Source organism: Pleurodeles waltl, chromosome 11, assembly GCF_031143425.1.
Source record: "Pleurodeles waltl isolate 20211129_DDA chromosome 11, aPleWal1.hap1.20221129, whole genome shotgun sequence".
In the NCBI taxonomy this organism is placed as follows: Eukaryota; Metazoa; Chordata; class Amphibia; order Caudata; family Salamandridae; genus Pleurodeles; species Pleurodeles waltl.
In genome coordinates this window covers 952,552,965-952,573,009 of record NC_090450.1, presented here as the reverse complement: position 1 = coordinate 952,573,009, position 20,045 = coordinate 952,552,965, and the positions used below count along the sequence as shown (strand labels likewise).

At 46.6% G+C, this 20,045-nt stretch overlaps 1 protein-coding gene across 2 annotated transcripts in view; it reads left to right on the top strand.

The window, feature by feature from the left end:
• Nucleotides 1–19,538, top strand: part of MIF (macrophage migration inhibitory factor) — a 54,619-nt gene extending 35,081 nt beyond the window's left edge. For both annotated transcript variants that reach the window (XM_069215172.1, XM_069215171.1), the window contains exons 2-3: nt 4,849–5,021; nt 19,345–19,538. In XM_069215172.1, coding sequence (XP_069071273.1) covers nt 4,849–5,021; nt 19,345–19,411 — 240 coding nt within the window. In that variant the 3' untranslated portion in view covers nt 19,412–19,538. The remainder of the gene's footprint in view (nt 1–4,848; nt 5,022–19,344) is intronic.
• Nucleotides 19,539–20,045: the final 507 nt, after the last annotated feature.

The following is a 20,045-nucleotide window of genomic DNA, read 5'->3' as shown; positions in this document are numbered from 1 at the left end:
AGTTTGTATTTATTTATTTTTGGTCTCAAATAGCACACCTTGCCACAGTAGTTCCTAGCACTGAACAAAGTTACTTGTGTGCCAATATCCTCCTTTTGGAAGTGCAGAATGCCATTGCTCACAGAAAAGTCAGCCGATAGACACATTTTAATAAAAGCAAAATGTGTTGGTTAACACCAGAGCTAATTAGAAGCCCAAATCTTATAGTCACAAAAGTGCACCCATGGTATATATCTTTGAAATAGTGCCTTTTACGAATTTACAAAAGTAGACCAAGAAATCCTACTCCTAGAAAATATTTGTGAACTGTATTTCAGCATGCGCAAATATGCATGTGTTGATGTGCTCATGCTAAAATCTATTGAGCGTTTACAAGTTCACTTTCCCTCCAACCACTTTTTTCCAACCCTGGAAGAATTACTACTTCTGTCCTTGTCAGGAGTAAATGTTCGATCTTTCTCAGTGTGGAAAAAAAATTGGAGAAGAGCTGGTGAAAATCCTTAATACATACAAGTTAGTAGGTTTGCAGAGACTCAAAGGTATTCCAGCCCTGGAACTATTTACTTACTGCTTCCTCCAGTCCCATTATGTAAGTACGCAGAAAGGTGGCAAGAAATGTGTTTACAGCTCCTGTCCGCACAAGGCCAACTTCTTCCAAGAAGTATGAAGACCCTCTCTCCTTAACACTTTCTAGTAGTTGCACATTCACGTCTGCTTCTATGAAACATTGACTGTTTGAATTACATATATAAACAATTACTGACTTATCAAATCATACTGACCCAAACATTAGACAATATATGGTTTGCTAACAGTACTTACATGCAATATATGTTTATAATTGGAGAGTGTGCTCTTATATAAATACACGGAGTACAGTGGTGGTAATAAACAGGAAAAGTATGATGAATATGTCACTAGGACCAAGTGAATGTGTATCTGACTTCATTTTATCCATGAATAAATTCTGGCAAGGAGACAGAGACCTGTTCAAGCACCAAATCCCTGCAGGTTGGAAGAAGGCAACAACCAAATTCCATGTACATTAAAGTCCAAGTTTCTGTTGACGTGGAAGGTCCAGAATACATTAGGAGAACAAACTTCAACAAAAAGGGGCAAAACTGAAGAACCTGATGTTAAAAGGATGCAGTCACCCATGAGCACACCCCCCTAGAAGAGGAGAAAGGCTGGTAAACCGGAATAGATTACCAGGTGTGACAACTCAGTATTGAACCACAAAATGTATAGAGGTGTAGTCTCAAATGTGTGAACCCTTGCCAGGATGCAGTCTGGGCCATCGCTGAGAGCCCACTCCACAGCCTCAGCTCAATCTCATGTTTGCATAACAGAATATTTGGGCGTGGTGGGCGGAGGAAGCAACAACAGTACATTCTGTCAAGGGGGCAACTAGAGTTCCAAAATTCTAGAACTTTAAATGAGAATGAAGGAGAGAACAGTCCAGAGATACAGTTGCAAACGCAATAGAGGCGAGAATATCTAGAAACCAATTCCAGGTGCTGGTCCACAGTTTCGATACTTCACAGTGAAAAAAAACTTTTAGGTCTTTTGCTGAACACCTAAAAGAGACACTAAGCAGTGAGAAGTGAGATATCATAGAATATAAACATACTATGGCTATTGATGTCTTAGCATAAATGGTAGACATGGTGGTCCTCTCCTTGTGAGCTAAGGCCTTGAGCACGTAAGAAAATCCTGTATTCGAGGTTGTCTTTCCTGATCATCGTGCAACGTTCCTCTCTACTCTTAAAAAGGAACACAGATTACAGAGACTGTATTAATTCAACAATCCAACAAGAAGTTGGCTTAATGTGCCCTGTGCAGGAAAGACTTGACCACTATCCCTGCCAAAGCATTCTTGTCCATTAACACCACAGGCTTTGAAAACTATACGATCTGCAGCATGAGGACAGTAGAACTTAGCCATCAAAACAGTGAGGTCGTGAAAAGAAAGTGAGGAATATGGGATGCACTAACAGCATTACTCTTTCATATGTGTCCTGCAATTCATCATTTTAGTTGTTCTTTGGAGCAAAACGTAGACCGCAGCAAGTGCTAGACTCTTGGAACAAAACTGTATGAACGTTCACATCCCGGTGAGACACCACAGATCTGCAGTCTCGGGCGTGAACAGGATAAGTCATGGCACATACAGAAGGTACTCGGCATACTAAATACTTGCAGATAATCCAGTCCTGTAATTCCATGACTTCAACATCGAGCAACCGGACTAATGAGGTGAAACCTCTGCCCAGACAGTTTTAACCTGTGTAAACTTGACAAAATAAGGAAAAAAAATACTATCATCAAAATGTGACTCGTGATGCATAATGAACTGTTTCTTGCTGCAAAATGTAGTCAGCCCTACCTACAACTACCCAACCCAACCACAGGAACATGCCTTGCATAGCGCGAGCTAGGACAAAAATCTGAGACCACGAGTCCCCTCTAGATTCCAGCAGCCAACCAGATGCCTTTTCTATTTAAACTTCACAGAAGATGACTAGACACCATTGCCCTTCCAGGCCATGTCAGGGCTCTGTGAAGGAAAGTGCATCCCCCTAGATCACGTTTTTCTTTTTAAATAAATAATTGAAGGTTGCTGTACAGTGGAAGCAAGAGGATTTAGACACCAGTAGTGTCCCATCCAGGTCTCGGCCTCTGTGAAGCCTCTAGAGAGGAGCTGTGCTCGGGCGGATGAAGACCGGGTGGCCATACAAGACACTTTAGGCCTGATTTAGATCTTGGCGGAGGGGTTACTCCATCCCAATGGTGACGGATATCCCATTCTGCAAAGTCTAAATCCATTGTTTTCTGTGGTGTTTGGATTTCAGCGGACGAGATATCCGTCGGCGTTGCAACGGAGTAACCCCTCCGCCAAGATCTAAAGCAGACCCTTTGTCATAATCCCACAGATAGTCCCCTCAAATCACCTCACTAGCTCCTGTACTTAGCACCTACACCAGACGTCTGACCCTGCAGGCAGTCTTGTACAGAGCAAGGTCACTATTTGAGCAGGCTGCTTCAGGGAAAAAAATGCCACCAAAGTTTTAGTACCTATGAAGCACCCCGGAGACAGATGAACTGCAGTGTATTTGTAGTTACTTTTTTTTCGTTTTCAAATTCACTTGAAAAGTAGGCCTATCCGGCAATTGATATTTTTAGTAAATTTACACCACTTGGATCCAGCACTTCCCAACGTTGCAATGCTTGTTAATTACGGAAATCGTCTCTCAGAAAAGGGCATGAGACGTAACCTTTGCTCTGTGCCACAGCAACGGTAGAGAACTGATGAGGGATATTTGCCGTGGGAGAACAGACAACTTACAACAAGGCACAGGCCAAATACTAGATAGTAAGCGACAGCCTGACCCTAGTTTTTGCTCCCAAATGGACTATTATCGCTAGCAGAGTCCCTGCATTGCAAGAAAATACTGTAATGTTTGCCAGACCTCCAGGAGGTCCACATGCATGACACGGCCACCTTGATAAATACAAATAACCCTTGTTGATTTCTCGATGTGACCCTCCAACCCCGAAAGAAATACAAAATTGAAACCTCTCCAGAGCATACCTAGAACTGTTAAAATATGTAGAGAGAAAAAAGTGAAAGTTAACATTGTAGAGGCTGCTTCATTGGAAAGTGACAGACAGGACTTATGGGTGAGAAGTCAGATATTTAAGCCCTAAAGAAAGGTTTTTTTTTTGTTGTTTTTTTTTTTTAGTGCATCTCGCCCTCTAAACGTAAGGAAGAGGGATACAGTTATCCCTTGCTTGCATGTCTGAGGTCCATTACCCTATACATAGAGGTACAACACAACTGTATCTTCACCTCAGATCATGGTTCACGATGATCATGAATGAGTGGTATACTTGCATAAAGTCTCACAAGGTAGAACCCTCAAGTGAATCCTTAGTTGTGATGTCACACAGACTCATGTAGGATGACTGATAAAAAGCACAAATTATTTCTAGGGTAACCATTAAGAGTGACATGGTCCCTGGCACAAATGCCTGATCTCTTTGATATTGCCTCCTGATTTTGTAGTGGATATCTATGCACACTGCTGCTGATTTCCCCCCCCCCTTCCCCTCCCCCCACTACCTCGCAGTTCTGGGTCTTTTAAGTTTATTTAGAGTCTTTTACAGAATGCTACATGTTGCCTTTCAATTAATTCAGAGCAGTGGGTGAAACAAAGAATGCAGAAATCGGTGTAATCAAAATGAAGTCGGGACGACATACATTGACGTAGCTTCATGATCTCCAGTCTGTTTTGGGGTTGTGAGTTACCTATGCACATCATGTGCCTCTCCACAATATTTGAATCTTTCATTTCGACCTCCGTGTTCTCCATATTGCCTGCTGGCTCTTTCCACTTCCTGGGCTGCTTATGCATTCTGTGCTGTGTGTGGTTTTTGCTAGCTTTAAGGATTGGCCTAAGTGAGATGGTAAAGGCAAAGCTAAGATTTGGCATTTGTGCTGAAGAATAGGTGAACTGCTCATCAAATCCAACATTAGATTGCAGAAGATCGCGTGTGAATCTACCGCATGCAGAAAAAGCTGCAAATCGTTGGTTGCAGGTATGGTACCATTTTTTTATTTTCCAAAAAAACCCTACTGCCTGCATGATATCCTGCACCATCTTCACAGCCTTTTTAAACCAGAGTTGTCAGCATTGGTCCTCTGAGTGTGGGAAAGGAACGATGATCAGTGACAGTTTTTAATGATAAACACTTACTATGTAAATGTATTGCATGGCTCTACAATACTCTGAATATTTACATATGTATATACATAACTTCTCTACATCCATTTCTTTCCCTTTCCAGTACATCGCAATCCATATTGTGCCCGATCAGATGATGTCCTTTGGGGGAACCACAGACCCATGTGCAATCTGCAGCCTATATAGCATCGGGAAAATTGGTGCATCCCAGAACAAGACTTATTCCAAGATGCTGTGTGACCTCCTTAACAAGGAACTGCATATACCCGCTAACAGGTAAGTGATTTCCCCCCCTCCCCCCTTCAGTGTGCCTGTGGATTGGTAAGGGCTTACACCAACATTCCACATGTGGCTTTTAGAGTGGTAAGGGCTTGAAGCAAACACCACTGTGTACCTGTAAAGTGGTAAGGGCTTGTAAAAGGTTACTACATGGCTTGTAGAATTTTAAGGGCATGAAGGAATCCTATCAAAGGGGAAACAATCCTGCTCCCAGCCCATGAGCATCCTGCAGGTCCTGAAAGGAGCGCAAAGTGCTGCCATCATATGGGTCACCTAGGCTGGCTACGCCCACCTCAGTGCTTAATTTGTGCTTGTTGTTTCCGGTGCTGAGCACCGGCACTCATTTGTGAGGGCCGGGGCTTATTCTTATGCCTCAAGCATCTGCTGCGAGCAAAAGACACATATGTGAAAGACTGAAGAAGGAAAAACTAAAAAGCGTCATAAAGGGAGAAAGTAGAAAGTAGAAAGTTGCAGGTTGAGCTCAAGGGGCAGAGGTGGCTGTAAATGGATTGAAGAGGCCCGAGATGCCTTCAGGATTACGCTGCCTCAGTATTCAGTGCTGGCAGATTTAATTACAGCAGCCTCGTGTTTAAGAGAAGCGCTTTGAGCACCTGCACCTCTTAATTTACAAATTAAGCACAGGCCCACCTCACTCCACGGAATTGTCATGCACTCCTGTTGGGGCTCTCATCTCAGGCATACTCCACCGCAGCAGCTGTGGCGCGTAAGATAGCATCCACGTCCAGGCTGCAAGTACCTATTCCAACAGGTCTTGGCTCTTTGCTCCAAAGTACCCAGGTCTCTGCTTCGGCCACTGCATGAAAGCAGCAAGCCAAGATCCCCACTCTCCCTAGCTGCCCCCAAAAAGCCCTGCCCTCGCCCCTCATATGTCCAGCTAGCCATTGCACAGGCCATTTTAGCTGTGCCGCTGTGAAAAAGACCTCCAGGTCAGGAACTACGTTGGATACTGGAGCATCTAGATAGATACCCTCTTACGGGCCCCACGCCAAATCGGGTCCGAAACCAACCCACGGAGATCATCAATGAAAGCTTTAGCTGGATCTACCAGTATTGCTACAAAGATGTAAAAGAACCGCAGGAGCACTATCATCTTGCCTATGGAAGCCTGGCCTGTTGGGGGGGATGGGAAAGTGCGTCCAAAAGCCAAAGGATTGACGCTTCAACGCTAGCATCTACCTATGATTACCTTCAAGGAGGTCTCCATCTGTGTGGTATACATTGATGCCAAAATAACGCAATGTCTCAGAGCTCCAGAGGAGGCGGCTGCCCTCCAATCGCTCCTCTTCCCATGTTTCTCCTCCCACATTGAAGAAAGACACAGGATTTCCGCCATTTAACACGGAGACCTGTCATTTCTCCAAAGAGGTCCAGCAGGTTAAATAACACCGGCATCACTTGCCCGTGGTCCCGCAGATAAATCAGCACATCTTGCATATAGGGATATCGTATGGCAGATCGGTCCCACCGCTATGCCCGGGTCCAGGCCCTTGACCCGCAATAGGGCTGCAAGTGGCTCCGTGGCCAGGGCAAAGATTATGGGCGATAAAGAACAGCCCTTGCATGTACCTCTGCCGATATCAAACTGGCGGGATATCTAGTGTCTTGTTCTCACCCTGCCTCTCGGGCCGTGTATAGTACTTTGACCCAACAAAGAAACGTTGGTCCAAGGCCTCCAACACCAGGAGCCGGTACGACCACCAAAGCTGTCAAGCCTTTTCAAAGTCTAGGGAAACCGCCACCAGGAGGTCACTAGCCTCTCTAACCACACTCATAATATGGCACAACCGCAGTGTTGTAGTAGGTTACTCTAGGGGGGACGAATCCACATTGACCAGGATGAACCAAGTGTGGAAGCTGTTGGAGCAGCCGATTGGCGTGCACCTTAATTTATGGGCGATAGCAGCTTACCTCTAATGGATCCCAACTTGCTTTGGGCAACACAACTATAAAGGCCTCCCTGATTGATATCATTTAAGTTCCATTCCATCCCAGTCCAGACCCCTGGATTCCACAGACCTCTTGTTTTTTGTAAAGTTCTGCTGTAAGTGTGTACCGACAGTGTCCCTGTACATTGGATCATGCAGTGCTGCTATGCGTAATCGCCAAGTTGGGATTGGTGCATGTGTTCACCCATTGGAAAGTAACCTTAAGCGGGCTGTGATCAGACGGTGTCCCGCCTAAGGTTTCAGCACCAGGGACCAGAACTCCACATTGCATAGGATGTAGTTCCAACCATGTGTGTGCCTGATGTCCTGGGGCATAAGAAGAGTATTCCTCCTCCCCTTGATGACCCATCCTCCAGACATCCTGCAACTGTGCTGCATTCATCCATAACCTAAAATGTTAGGTGCTTGGAGTCCTTGTGTCCCAGGGAGTGGGGGCACAGAACGGTCCATGTCTGAGTCGTTGAAGGGCCGGTGACAGTGAAGGAACTCACCCTGGAGTGTGTTATGTGCATATAACCCTATACCATATAGCGCCCCCTCTACCAGTACATACCAGGCTCCAGGATCCACTATAATCCTGCTCTGCACATAAGGTACTCCTGGTGCGATCCAGATCAGGAACCCCCATCCCCGCAAGCGTAGGCCTAATACCCAGTACCACATATCTGCCCACTCCAGCGTCTAGTTACCTTGCTTTTCTCTGTGGCAAAAAGGTGTCTCCTGAAGACGTGATATGAATGTGCCTATGGCAAAGGTGTGCATTATACCCTCGTATTTGTGCGTCGCATTATTGCCATCTTATCTGGTTCGCCATGCCACTGATGTTCCAGGTCAGGACATTATAGGTATTCGCCGTGTGTTTCTGAACTACCCAATACTCCACGATGGTGATGTGCTTCCTTACCCACACTTCTACCACTCCTACTAGTCCCCGGGTGCTGCTCTGCCCGGTCTTAACTTGTTTGTTTTCTGTTATCATAACATACACTCCCTCAGCATTGGCTTAGATGCTTCTCGGCATCTTGCCACAAATTCCCCAGCAATAGCCATGTACCCAACGTGTCCACAGTGTAAATCTGTTTGTACGTAAGTCTCTGGGGGGTGGGAGGGGCCAGGCCAAGATTTACATGTCGGAGGAAAGATCAGTAAGCCACTGCTACCCCTGGGCGCCTGGGTGAAGAACCGACATCAAAGGGCTCCCATTAAGGTAGGACTAAAGATCCAGCGGCATCCATACTTCCCTCATCTCCCCCACCCACAACAGTGCATATAATCACAGCCTTTGAGAGTGGGACACCTGTTTAGAGCAATGTTACGGACCCAGTCCTGCATTCACCTTCCGTTTGCATGGAGGTGGGGGGTCCATGTATCTAGACTTGGTCTGTGTTAGGGACTACGACTTGATATCTGTTAGCGCTGTGAAGAGAGACCTCCGCCACCACCTGTGCTCGTTCCTTCACGGCCTCTTCCTTGGTGGGGCGAGATCGTGGTCTGCGCTGGCAGCGTTTGGATCCCCCCCAGTAGACCATACCAGCAAAGCTTCTCCATTTGATGCCGGCTGGTCATGGATTCCCTTGGAACACAACCATGTCCAAGCCTCCTCTGGTGGGGAGAAGACATGCGTTGTGTCTGCATCCACAACCCTAAGCTTGGCAGGAAAAAAGGAGGGCATATTTCAGTCCCAAAGTGCGAAGCTGTGCCTTGACTGTCCCAAACGTGCGTCGATGTCTCTGGACCTCCGCTGTGTAATCCGGGTAGGCTGTGATATTATTTCTGATGTACATACAAGGGCCTTTAGCTCAACGAAGATCTCTATCTCTATAGTTGAGAAGAACTATTATTATTGAGCAAGATGGAGCCCCCGGCAGTGAGAGCGACCAGAGATCCTTTGTGTCCTTTCAGTAGAGAAAGACTTTGGTATTCTGTTTGCCAATACTGTGGTGGTCAGCCAGTCTACAAGAAATAGCTCCGTTCTGTGGCCCTCTGATCCCTCATAGAAGCCCAGGAACCAGACCTTGTTTCGTCGGGAGCATCTGGAGTCTTCCGCTCTCATCCTGAGATCCTGCACTTCAGTTTGTAGGGCCTTCAACTGATCCTTTACAGTGACCATGGAGGGATGCAATGATGTCAGGGAGGACTCAGCCTTGTCAACTCGTTCTGTAAGCTAGGCATGGTCAGCTGTCAGCAGACCCATCCTCATCTGAATTGCCCCGAGCTGAGCCGCCATTGCTGTCTTAGAGTCTTAGATAGCTTGCAGGACCCGGCGAGGCGCATCGTATCATGCACGCTCCTCGTTCTTGTTCAGCGCATTGCGATCGTGCAGGAGGCCATGTGGAGTGTCTGGCGCGGCCCCTCAGGGCCCATCCTCATAGTGCACCAGTGTTCCCGTCCCCTGCTGCGCAGAGACCACTCACTTCCTGTGGCTTGCCACCTCATCCCCCTCCCCGCCTCATTCCCCGGCAGTATATAGGTCCTTCAGAAACCTCCAGTGACTCTTGGTGCCCTCACCTCTCTGCCCCAGCGTCCTCCAGCACACGTCAGGCAGCGGCCTAGAGCAGGCCAGTCAAAGCGGCAGCGAGCCAGTGCCGCCATCTCTAGCCACGTAGGAGCACCAGCCCTATCCCCGGGTTCTCCGCTCAAGACCTCTGCTGGGCACCACAGCGACACCCTCAAAGGCTGGTCGCCTTCAGAGAGATGAGAATGGTTCTCACCCCGAGCCTGCTCGGGCATGGGCCTCAATAACAGGCCAATCAAGCCGCCACACTCATTACTCATGATGAGTCAGGAGTATAACTGAACAACTCCCAGTGAGCAGTGGTTCAAGGTTCTCAAAGAGAAAATCTATATCAAAGAAGTCAATAGCAGAAAAACGTTCTGGTGGCAGAATTGAATCAGATTGTGTCTGCGGTGTTGCAGTAAAGAGGAGAAACCCTTATCATGGGGCATTAATGAATACTTTGGAAACACTGGATTTTGAATTGTGTGTTCCATTGGGGTTAATTAGATAATATTGGGAAGTCCGGTCTACAATTTTCAAGCTGAATTGTGAATAACTGAGAGGTTGGGTGCATGTGGCAAATTTGTGAAATTAGCCCTAAAGAAGTGATTATATTGTGAAACGTGTTTTTTGAGTTCTGCGATATTTAAGAAAGTGATTGACAGAATGCTACCAGGAAGTGGAATTGTATCACAAATTAGACAATTGAATAAAAAAAGATTTTATCGAAGCCGCAATATTGGTGGATTTCTTCAATATATTTTCTCTCGGACAACGCAGAATTATAGTATTTTAGGTACCTTGAGATTAAAATGAATAGCTCCAGAGAAAATTTGCCCTGGGACAGTTATGGGCCTATTATTAAGTTATCAGCACAGGTAGATGTGTGGACTGACTTGCCTATTTTTATGGTGGGTAGGTTTGCTGTAACTAAAATATTGGTATTGACTGAATTCTTGTACCTATTTACAAATATCCCAATTCTATTCCCACAAACTGTATTTACCAACCTTCACACAATAGTGCTGCAACTGATTTGGGCTGTAAAACGATGCAGATTCAAATGGAAGCTCCTTACACTACCGTATGAGAAAGCGAGGTTCTCAGTTCCTGATTTGGAATAGTGCTTTTATGTTTCCCAGTTGCAGTATGCAATATGCTGGTATTATCCACCTTCTCTTATGCTGACTATAATGGAAGAATGGGATCTGTTAGACAAACCTAAAGAAAATTGTTCACACGTCGTACATTGGAGACCATATAGGTCCTGGCCCGGCCACCTGTAAGGTGTGGTATACTTTCCTGTTATCACCATTTAGAAATTTGCTAGATTTAAGTGAACTGACTAATATAGGACATGTATACTTCAGCAAGAGATTCCTGTCCTTTTGCAGGTATTTTGACCAGCAGTGATTTATGTGTAAAATAATAAATGCTGGTGCACAACGTTTTTCATAGAAACCTGCAGCCACGCTGACCAATTTCAGTTACCAAGTCTTGATTCCACCTTATGTTTCTGCCTCTCACCTCCATACACTCCCTGCCAATTTATTTTACTCTTGCAGTGCCTTAATTACCCCTGCTTTCTTCCGTCGTCAGTTTTCCAGCCTTCCTTTCCTCCTTATGTGTTTTTTTTTTTTTTTTTTTTTTTCTCTCTCTTGCTTTGGGTTAAAGTCCGGTGGTAAAAAGTAAGTGCTCGTCCCCAAACTTTCGTTCCGGTGGGCCTAACGTCCAACCACCAGGTCAGACTAAGCTGAAGACTAGCCAGCCTTCTGAATATATATACTGTGTGTGTGTGTGTGTGTATGTATGTATATATATATATATATATATATATATATATATATATATATTAATATATATATATTTTTTTTTTTTTTACTGTGTCCCCCTCTTGCATCACAGTGCTCCTTCTTTCCCAAGGAGCCCCAAGCTTCTTGCCACTGACGTCACTAATGCAAATGAAGGAAGTCAGAGGCTGTATTGCTAGGCCTTATACCACGATGTATGCATAGACATGGCCATCCTACATAGAAGATAGCCTTATTGAGGAAAAATTGTTGTATTGATGTTCCCACAGCACAGATGTTTCCATAAAGTATTGGCACACACCTTTACCCTTTAAATTCCCATCACACTTCAGCCCTTTTGCTCAAGTCAAGTTTGACTTTAGAGTCAATCACTCTTTTCATAGATACAAATTTGAAAACTTCATTCATCTAGCTTGGTTTTGTCCACACAATATAGCCTGCTGCTGAGGGCCATACCGGTTGTTAAAGACCCTGAGTTGGGAGAGGGCCTTTAACAACCGGTATAGCCCTAGGCAGAAAAGCTATAAGGTTATCAGAACATTCCACCCACTAAGGGTAGAATGTTCGAAATTAAAAAAGGAAAAACATGGGGGCATGTCCGGCTGCCGGAGAAGATGGCCGCTTCCTAGAGCGGCTCCTGCAACCCGCTGCGAAAATCACTTAACATCTGCACATTAATCCGATTCTCAGTGCTGTTGATACACTGTGTCAGAAGTGGTGACTCCTGGGGATGCTGAAGAGGTGGTGACTGCGGCATTTTAGCAAAAAAGAAAATCACCTGGACGGGTGCGGGCCGAACAGCCGAGGCTCCAGTGGATGGTGTGGTCCCAATAAAAGAGGGAGGACGATCCCGACAGTACGTCCAGATTCAGCATAGCCCCGTATACAAGGCCAGAGGTTGCTTCACTTGACCTGTGGCACCCACCGCTCTGACTCACCTGCCTGCTGGTGACTGCAGACGATTGGAAAGGAGGCATGGTGCATGAGTCGATCCGTCCAAAGAGACGGACTGCTGCCCCAAGTGCTAGCAACAGAGCTGCTGCACTGTTGGAGGAGCGTCACCCAGACCACATAAGGGGAGCGTGCTGCAGTTCCTTTGCTCCCCCTGGCTTATGAACTGGAGACTGGGACACACAGTGCCCAGCGGGACTTATGGAGCCCGGGAGGGTGTAGGGAACAGCGCTCCCCCTCTGAGGCGACACTAGACTGCGAGGGAGAAAAGCGGTAGGTGTCCCGGCACCATATCCCTACGAATTGATCTTGGGCTGTGTGGCCCACTGGGCCAACAAAACGTTTTATTGCCCCCTCCTTCCGCCCGGAGCGGGGTGGGGGGGGTCACCACGAGGGGAGACCACTTCCGGTCCCCCTCCTTTGTTTGCACGCCTTGTTTCGGCATGAATTGTTACTCGAGGGCATCGGCAGGGTTTCTGCTCTGGCCCCTCGAGCGCCCTTCGGTTGCGGGCCTTCGCCCTATACCCCTCCAGACGGCCCATTCCCGTAAAAAATATAAGTAGTACATGACTCTGTTTATTGGTTTGGGAAATGTTGGCCGCAGTTTATTAACGTTGATTTACAGCATGTTTGCCCTGCTTTTATGAGGGCCATAAATCATTCCGCCATCTCCGATGTACATGCAAATGGGGTCATGAGATGTCATAAATCACTTTGATTGTTCATGGGGTTGAAAGCCCCTGGGTTTATGCTTACATTGTTACAGTTTGTCATAACACACTTTGCATCGTAACAGCCCCCATAAAGTTTATATCTGCATGTCAACTGTCCATCAATAACTTGCCACAAATCACTCTTGCGTTGAGTCCTTTGTGTCTATATAGGAGTGTACTCATTTCCTTTTAGGCTTAACTCGCTCCCTTGTTTAGTCCTTGTATCCTGCTCCCTGGCGGACCCGGGCTGCGAGTGCAGTGTTTAGAGTACCTCCCCCGACTGCCTTACCCTGCAGTGAGGTATCCCAAGGTAAGTAGCCCTGCCACCCTGCTGTGTTGGGTGTGTTCTTTCGCTGTCCTTCTTCGCCGCTCCCCCGTATTGATCCATCTATTAGCAGCCTGCTAGCTGCAATGCTGCCCATAAGTTTTTCTAAAACACCTCTGTCTCTAGGGAAGACACGTGTGTCCCGTCTTCTGCAAAGTATTCTGGTCTCTGCAAGTTGATTAGCCCGTGTCTGATGCTTTCCCAGCAATTTTGTACGCAAAATGTTTTCACTGACACGTTTAGCTTTTTCCTTGATTTGTCTAACGCCCCTGCTGAATTTGTCCCCCTCTGCTTCCGCCTGGGGATGATTTCTGACCAGATCAGCATTGAGTTGTGCAGTCGCCTTGCAACCATCGTGAGGTTGCCCCTTATGCTTTCTAATAGGCCTTTCCTCCCTAACCGGGCTAGGTCGTTGCCCCCAGATTTATTGTTAACACATCAGGCCTCTTGTGCTGCGTGGCTATGATCTCCCCTAGCTTGTCTTGAAGATGCTCCCATTCCATGCCCGGGAAACCGAACCATTCTACCCTTGTCTGTTTCGGGCGTTGCTCCTTTGTGGAACCTCTCAAAACCCACCAATCTCGTGCTCTGCACAAAGGAGTGTCCGATGACCCATGCTGTTCTGTGTTCTGCACCTGTATGTGGAAGGGGACAGTGAGGAGGGTTGCTATTCTTGTTTGTCTGTTGCTTCCTTATGTAGCCTTTGTAGGCATTTGAGCTCCACCTACCAATTGCCTTTATGCCTGCTGCTGACATGCCGTATTGAGCTGCTGATGTCGCTGCCCCTATCCGGAATGAGTGTGTGACAAAATCGCATGCCGGGAGTCCTGCCCTGATCAGTGCCCCTTTGAGCACTGCCTTGAATTGGAATCTGCTCAAGCATTCCCCATTCTCATGTTTAAAGAGTACCCTGTGCCTTTCCGGCCTCCGCTCCAAAAACTTCTGCACACTGGACATACCTCACGATCTTCCAAGCATCTCAGTTCCACATTTGCCCCTTTACCAAATTGGTCGGTTTTAGATTTCCTTAGTAGTATCTGCATGCGCCTTTGGCCAATCTGCATGTCTTGTCTTTGTATGCATGTGTTGGTGTTCCTGCTTTGTAGGGGGCGACTAGCTCGCTTACCCTAAATGCCACAAAAATGCCAGCGTGAAAGCTGCTTTGAAGAAGGTGCTCTCAAAATTGTTCCGGCACAGGCTGTCAAGCACCCCCATGACTTGTTTGAGTGTGCTGAACTCGATTGGTCGCCGCCGGTCCTTCGTGGGCCCTTCCAGCCTACGCCACCCCTTCATTGCTGCCCTTATGTAGTGTGTGTTGGTGGGATCTCTGCCCGTTGTTATCTTGCTAAAATGTGCCACTGCGGTCAGTTGTCCCTGTGCCCATGACTTTGATTTTTTTCTGAGAAAATGCCCAGTGTATAACTTATTCACTGTATACTGTCCGTGTACATTCCGCTGTGCCTCCATGACTACGTCCTCCTGGAGTTGACTGCCTTACCACTCTAGATGCCCGATGGTATATTACAGATGGGCAGTGACTTTAATTTAGCGTTGGATGACAAAGTAGACCGTTTTCCCCCTTGCTCTGGAGAAGTCCCCGGCCACTCGTGGGCAGACTTCCTGGCAGATGTATGGCGCTTCCACAACCCAATGACTAAACAATACACCTTCCACTCAGGTGTGCACAGGAGCTCTTCCGTATTGACTACATCTTTACTGTCGCGCACATAGTCCCTGGCTTTAAGGACCGGCTTTAGCGCTGGTGGCGCCCTGTGCCACAGTGTTTTTCTTTTTGGCACCACCACCAGCAGTGACCACCTTCTCGGATTAATTCACTACCACCCAGCAAATGTGCCCCTCATCTCTCCATGGCCACTCTCACATACATGAATTTGTTTTAAAGGGCATGTGAAGGCTGGCTTTACTAATCCACTCAGCTATCCACATAGAATATAGTTCTGTTCTTTGCAGCAGGCACATTAACCCTCTACAATACTTTTTTGCAAGTCAAAGATGCGGCTAGACAAAACTCCGATCTCTGTTCCTAGCAGGAACATTTATCACATGAGGTATCGTGACATTTTAAATGCTTCGTGAAGGCTGGACGCACAAGGAACTTTTCAGCCGGTCATCTTAAATCGCAAATTTTGTAAGTCATTGCTGAACACAGCACCCCCCTGAGGTCAGCGCCCCCCCCAATCCAGATCAGCACACGGTGTGGCCGCAGCGCCCTAAAGCCGGCCCTCCTGGCTTTACTGCACCATGACATTTGGCCAGACGGATTAATGACCATTTGCCTGTATGGGCAATATATGGTCTTTTGGGTGGATCGCCCAAACGAGACTTTGTGTTAAATCCTGGTATTTTATGGTACCCTAAGTAAAAGAGGAACTACATGCAACCACAGAACACTATTTTGACGAAAATGAGGGCTCCGTAGACTCTGGGACAACCCTGTGGGAGTCGCATAAAACAGTGATAAGGGCCACGGTATCTAACTGATAACAGACCATATAAAAGGCAAACGGGCATGATTAGAAAACGCTCGAACCTGAAATTAAATAACTAGAGGACAGACTTGGCACCCAGACAGGTAGACTCAACATGTCCTGAGCCTTAAACAGAAAGAATATAGGGACCTAGCTCTTAATGCAGACCAACTATTGTGCAACACAACATCGCCTATATGGGGTTGGCTACAGAGCTGGGAAACTTCTAGGCTGACTTGATAGGCACAACTGGGCGAACCGCTGGGTGTCGGATGCCGATCAACACTAGTGAGCAGGTTCGAGGTAGACAGGAAGTTGCAGCAGCTTTTGCTGGTTACTATGCCCACCTGTACTCGCTGGTCGCCACCACTACAGCGGCTTACTTATGAAAATTGCTTGCTGCTGACATTAGACTCCCCAGAGTGTCCAGTGATCACAGAGACCTACTTGAAGCAGTCTTAACGGTGGAGAGGATTGCTCGGACAATACAGGACCTCAACTCTGGTTGAGCAGTGGGCCCTAATGGCATCCCGATTGAGTTTTACAAATCTAGCCATCTAAATGTGCTCCCTACCTCCTTAAAATGTTAAGGAGAGTTGTGACTCTGGTATACTACCCAAAGACCAATGGCTAGCCACTATAATTGTTATACCCAAGGAAGGGAAACCACCAGATGAATTATAGCTCATACAGGCCCATTTCACTGTTAAATGCAGACGTCAAGATTCTAGCTAAACTCTTGGCCACTCAACTGCTGCAAGTAAACACACCGCTCATCCATCATGACCAGTCCAGCTTTACGCCAGGACGAAACGCAGCACGTAAATTATGACATCTTTATGAGGTCCCTGGGACAAATTGACTCCCTGCAGGAAGATGCTGTGATGCTCTCTACATGCTAAGATGGCGTTTGATTCTGTGGAATGGCCGTATTCATGAGGTGCTCAGAAAGATGGGTTTTGGCCCGAGATTTCTCAAATGGATCAAACTTCTGTATACTGACCCATAGGCCTGTCATCTGCTTTTTACCTCCGCCGTGGCATCCGTCAGGGTTGCGCACCTTTGATCTGGAACCACTGGCAGCATGGATCTGACAATACCCCCGGTCTGTGGACGGAGGACTAGAAAGGCAGAATATCCCTTTACCCAGATGACATTTTGCTGTATGTGTCCAACCCAATGTTAACCCTAGACAGACTCGTGCACATACTTAGTAAGTTTGATACCTACTCTGGTTACACCATCAACTGGAAAAAATCTTTAATTTATATACTTTATGGAGAGGTGCTGCGACTCCCTTGCAGTTGTGAAGCCCAGGTCGGTCGGGAAGGCTTCAGCTGTCTGGGGATCTGTTATGACGGATCCGACACAGTTCTACGCCCGCAATTTAGCTCCATCACTGGGCCGTCCTAAACAAGATGTCCAGTGTTGAAGGATGTTGCCTGGCAGAGTGGTCCTTTTTTAAATATGGCACTCTTGTGCTTCTTCTATGCGCTTCATAATACCCCTTGTCTAATCCCAGCTTCCATATCTCACAGAAATTGAACCCGCGTCCGACTGCACCTCTGGGACAGAGGTGCACCCTGCATTGCTTACCGAAAATTCAAACGCTTCTGGTACAATGAAGGCATTCCCCTCCCCGACATCCGGAAATGTTATTGGGCAGCGGAACTAACGGTGGTCTAATATTGAATGCACCTTCCGCCGACTGAGCCTGCTTACCAGATGGACAGGTTAGTGATGCACCCTGGGGATTATCAACGTGCCTCATATGGAGGGGTTCGTCCTACAGTCTTCAGGGGTCCTACTGCCATGACACTTAAACTTTGGCACACAACGCTTGAGGCATTAGGATGGACCAGTAAGATTAGTCTTCACCACTGTGGGGCGCTGCCAGCTTGGGAACTCTTGGTGCCCAGTTGTGTTTTGCCACCCGGGATTTGATTGAACTGTCGAAAGTGGGTGACCTCTGGGATAAGGGGGGGGGGGGGGGAGGGGAGGGGGACTCATCTCTTTTCAAGATCTGCAAAAAGACTAACTAACGCCAACAGAACACCATCGCTGTCCAACATGCATTGTTGTCTGCTCTCCCACGGGTGAAGTGCTCCCGGAAGCGTCCCCACTAGAAAGTAGGCTTCTCAACACATATATGCCCCCAGGGCTATCTCCCTCACTTACCAACTCCCTCAACGCTCTGACTCATTTGAGGATGCAATGGGAGCACAACTTAGTTACTTTAAAGGACAACGAAAGGCAGACAGCGCAAGCATCCCCCAGGGAGGTTACCATATAAGTCAGATTCCGATTGGTACAGCCTAAGATTCTACACAAGGCATATCTCTCATGTACCATTTGGCAAAAATGAGTGGAGCTGTAGAAGACCAGTGTTGGAGAAGGTGTTGCCTGACCGGCTCTTTCCTCCATATTGTATGGAGTTACCCAGTATTACAGGAGTATTGGAAGGCAGTACTTTATTGCATTAATGAATGTGAGTAGACTGACACCTGACCCTAAATGGTCTGATCTGGTTGGCATGGACCATATCTGGATTACTCTGGGTCTGATGGTGGCTAAGTGTAATATTGTTAGGCTCGCTCGGGGAGAGTTACCGCCACGCCTTAATGACTGGAAAACTGATATGGACTGGTGTATATTGGGCGAAAGGGTGGTGTATGAAGGAAGGGGATGCCCCCATAAATGGATACAAATCTGGGGCAAGTGGAACAATTATAGAGGGAACTTGTATACGATGGTGACTGCGAATGGTCTTGAGTCTACATTGGGGGAGGGTGTGACCATGTTCGGTGGAGGTGGGGGGGGGGGGGGGGAAGAGGGCAGTTGACAACCAGGGGGGGAGGTGGCCCTGGAAATGTTTAGGGGATGATGGAGTGATCAATTCCTTGTTTCAAATACTACAACCAATATTTTTTTTTTTTTTTTTTTGCACTGTGAAAAGCTATAAAAAAAAAATCTGGGTTACTGCTGTACTGACAAAAAAAAAGGGGGAGGGTGGACATGAAGACAAACATTGGAATGTTGGGGCTCTGGGCGTATATGAGCCATTATAAACCAGAAGCTACTTCATTGTCTTCAGTGGAGCTCTCAACATTCCAATTATCTTATTAGCAATACTGACATAGGTTCTTCAAATGATAATGAATGAGAGATAATGGAACACGAGTTGCAAATTACCGCACAAGAGACCTTTCTTAGCCTGGATTCCAAAAGCAGCCAGAGGACTGAAAACTGTGATTCTGCTGCTGTCAAATACAATTTTCCTTGCTCCCTCCATCTAAAAGGGTAGCACCAAGAAGCATTCTGGTGTAATATTAGTGTGGTGATTGCACTAGCACCAGAAGTAGCAAGAGCACAAGATAAACGAGAGCCATTCGGCTCTTACTCAGAGGAAGTGACAAGGTAAACAGCCGCAGTCGCAGGTTGCTGATGTTATGGTCTTAGCGGTGTAGAGTATAAGGACAATACTCTCTTATGGTACCCTAATGATGGATCAACGTGATATAAGATTTACTATTGCATGCTAAAATTCTTTTTTGTGTTCTCTTCCAGGGTGTACATCAACTTTTTCGACCTGAACGCAGCCAACGTGGGTTGGGATGGGTCCACCTTTGCCTAACGCGGCCCCTGCTTACAGCCCTAGATGGACCAGCACCTCACTCGGACAGTAGCAAAGAATCATGCCTCCTTTTTACCATTTTGACAGAACAAGACGCATAACACAAATAAAGTACAGAAACACGTTGCCTGCGTGTGTTGCCTCTTTGTTTGTACATGCCGCTCGGGCATAAGTTTGGATTCTGTTAAATCATTAATAATTTAAGTGTGCAAGTAGAAGCAGTGCACGACATGGGGGCAGAGGGATTTAAAATGTGTTTGCACTGTATCTTGTGTATGCATTGCACTCTTGTGCGAGTCCCTCGTTTGTCCTTAGTCTTTCCTTTTGTAGTCTGGTACTTTTAGTTCTGTTAATCTGATTGTAAATATAGGGACCAGAGTGCAAGAAAACCTGGACTGGTATTAGGTCTAAATTTTGAAATGAAAAGTGATAACCAAAATTTTGAAAATAATACAAAAAAAAAACTGAATCTCAAACAAAATTTGAAAGTGTAACAAAAAAAAAACATTTTAAATGAGCACACGTGAGAGTTGTCTTTACATTATGGACAAGTTTTAACATTTGCGTTAGGCTTGAGTATTTTGTTGTGGTTAGGGGTTTGCTCGATGGTCTGGGTTAGGCTTAGAGATGGATT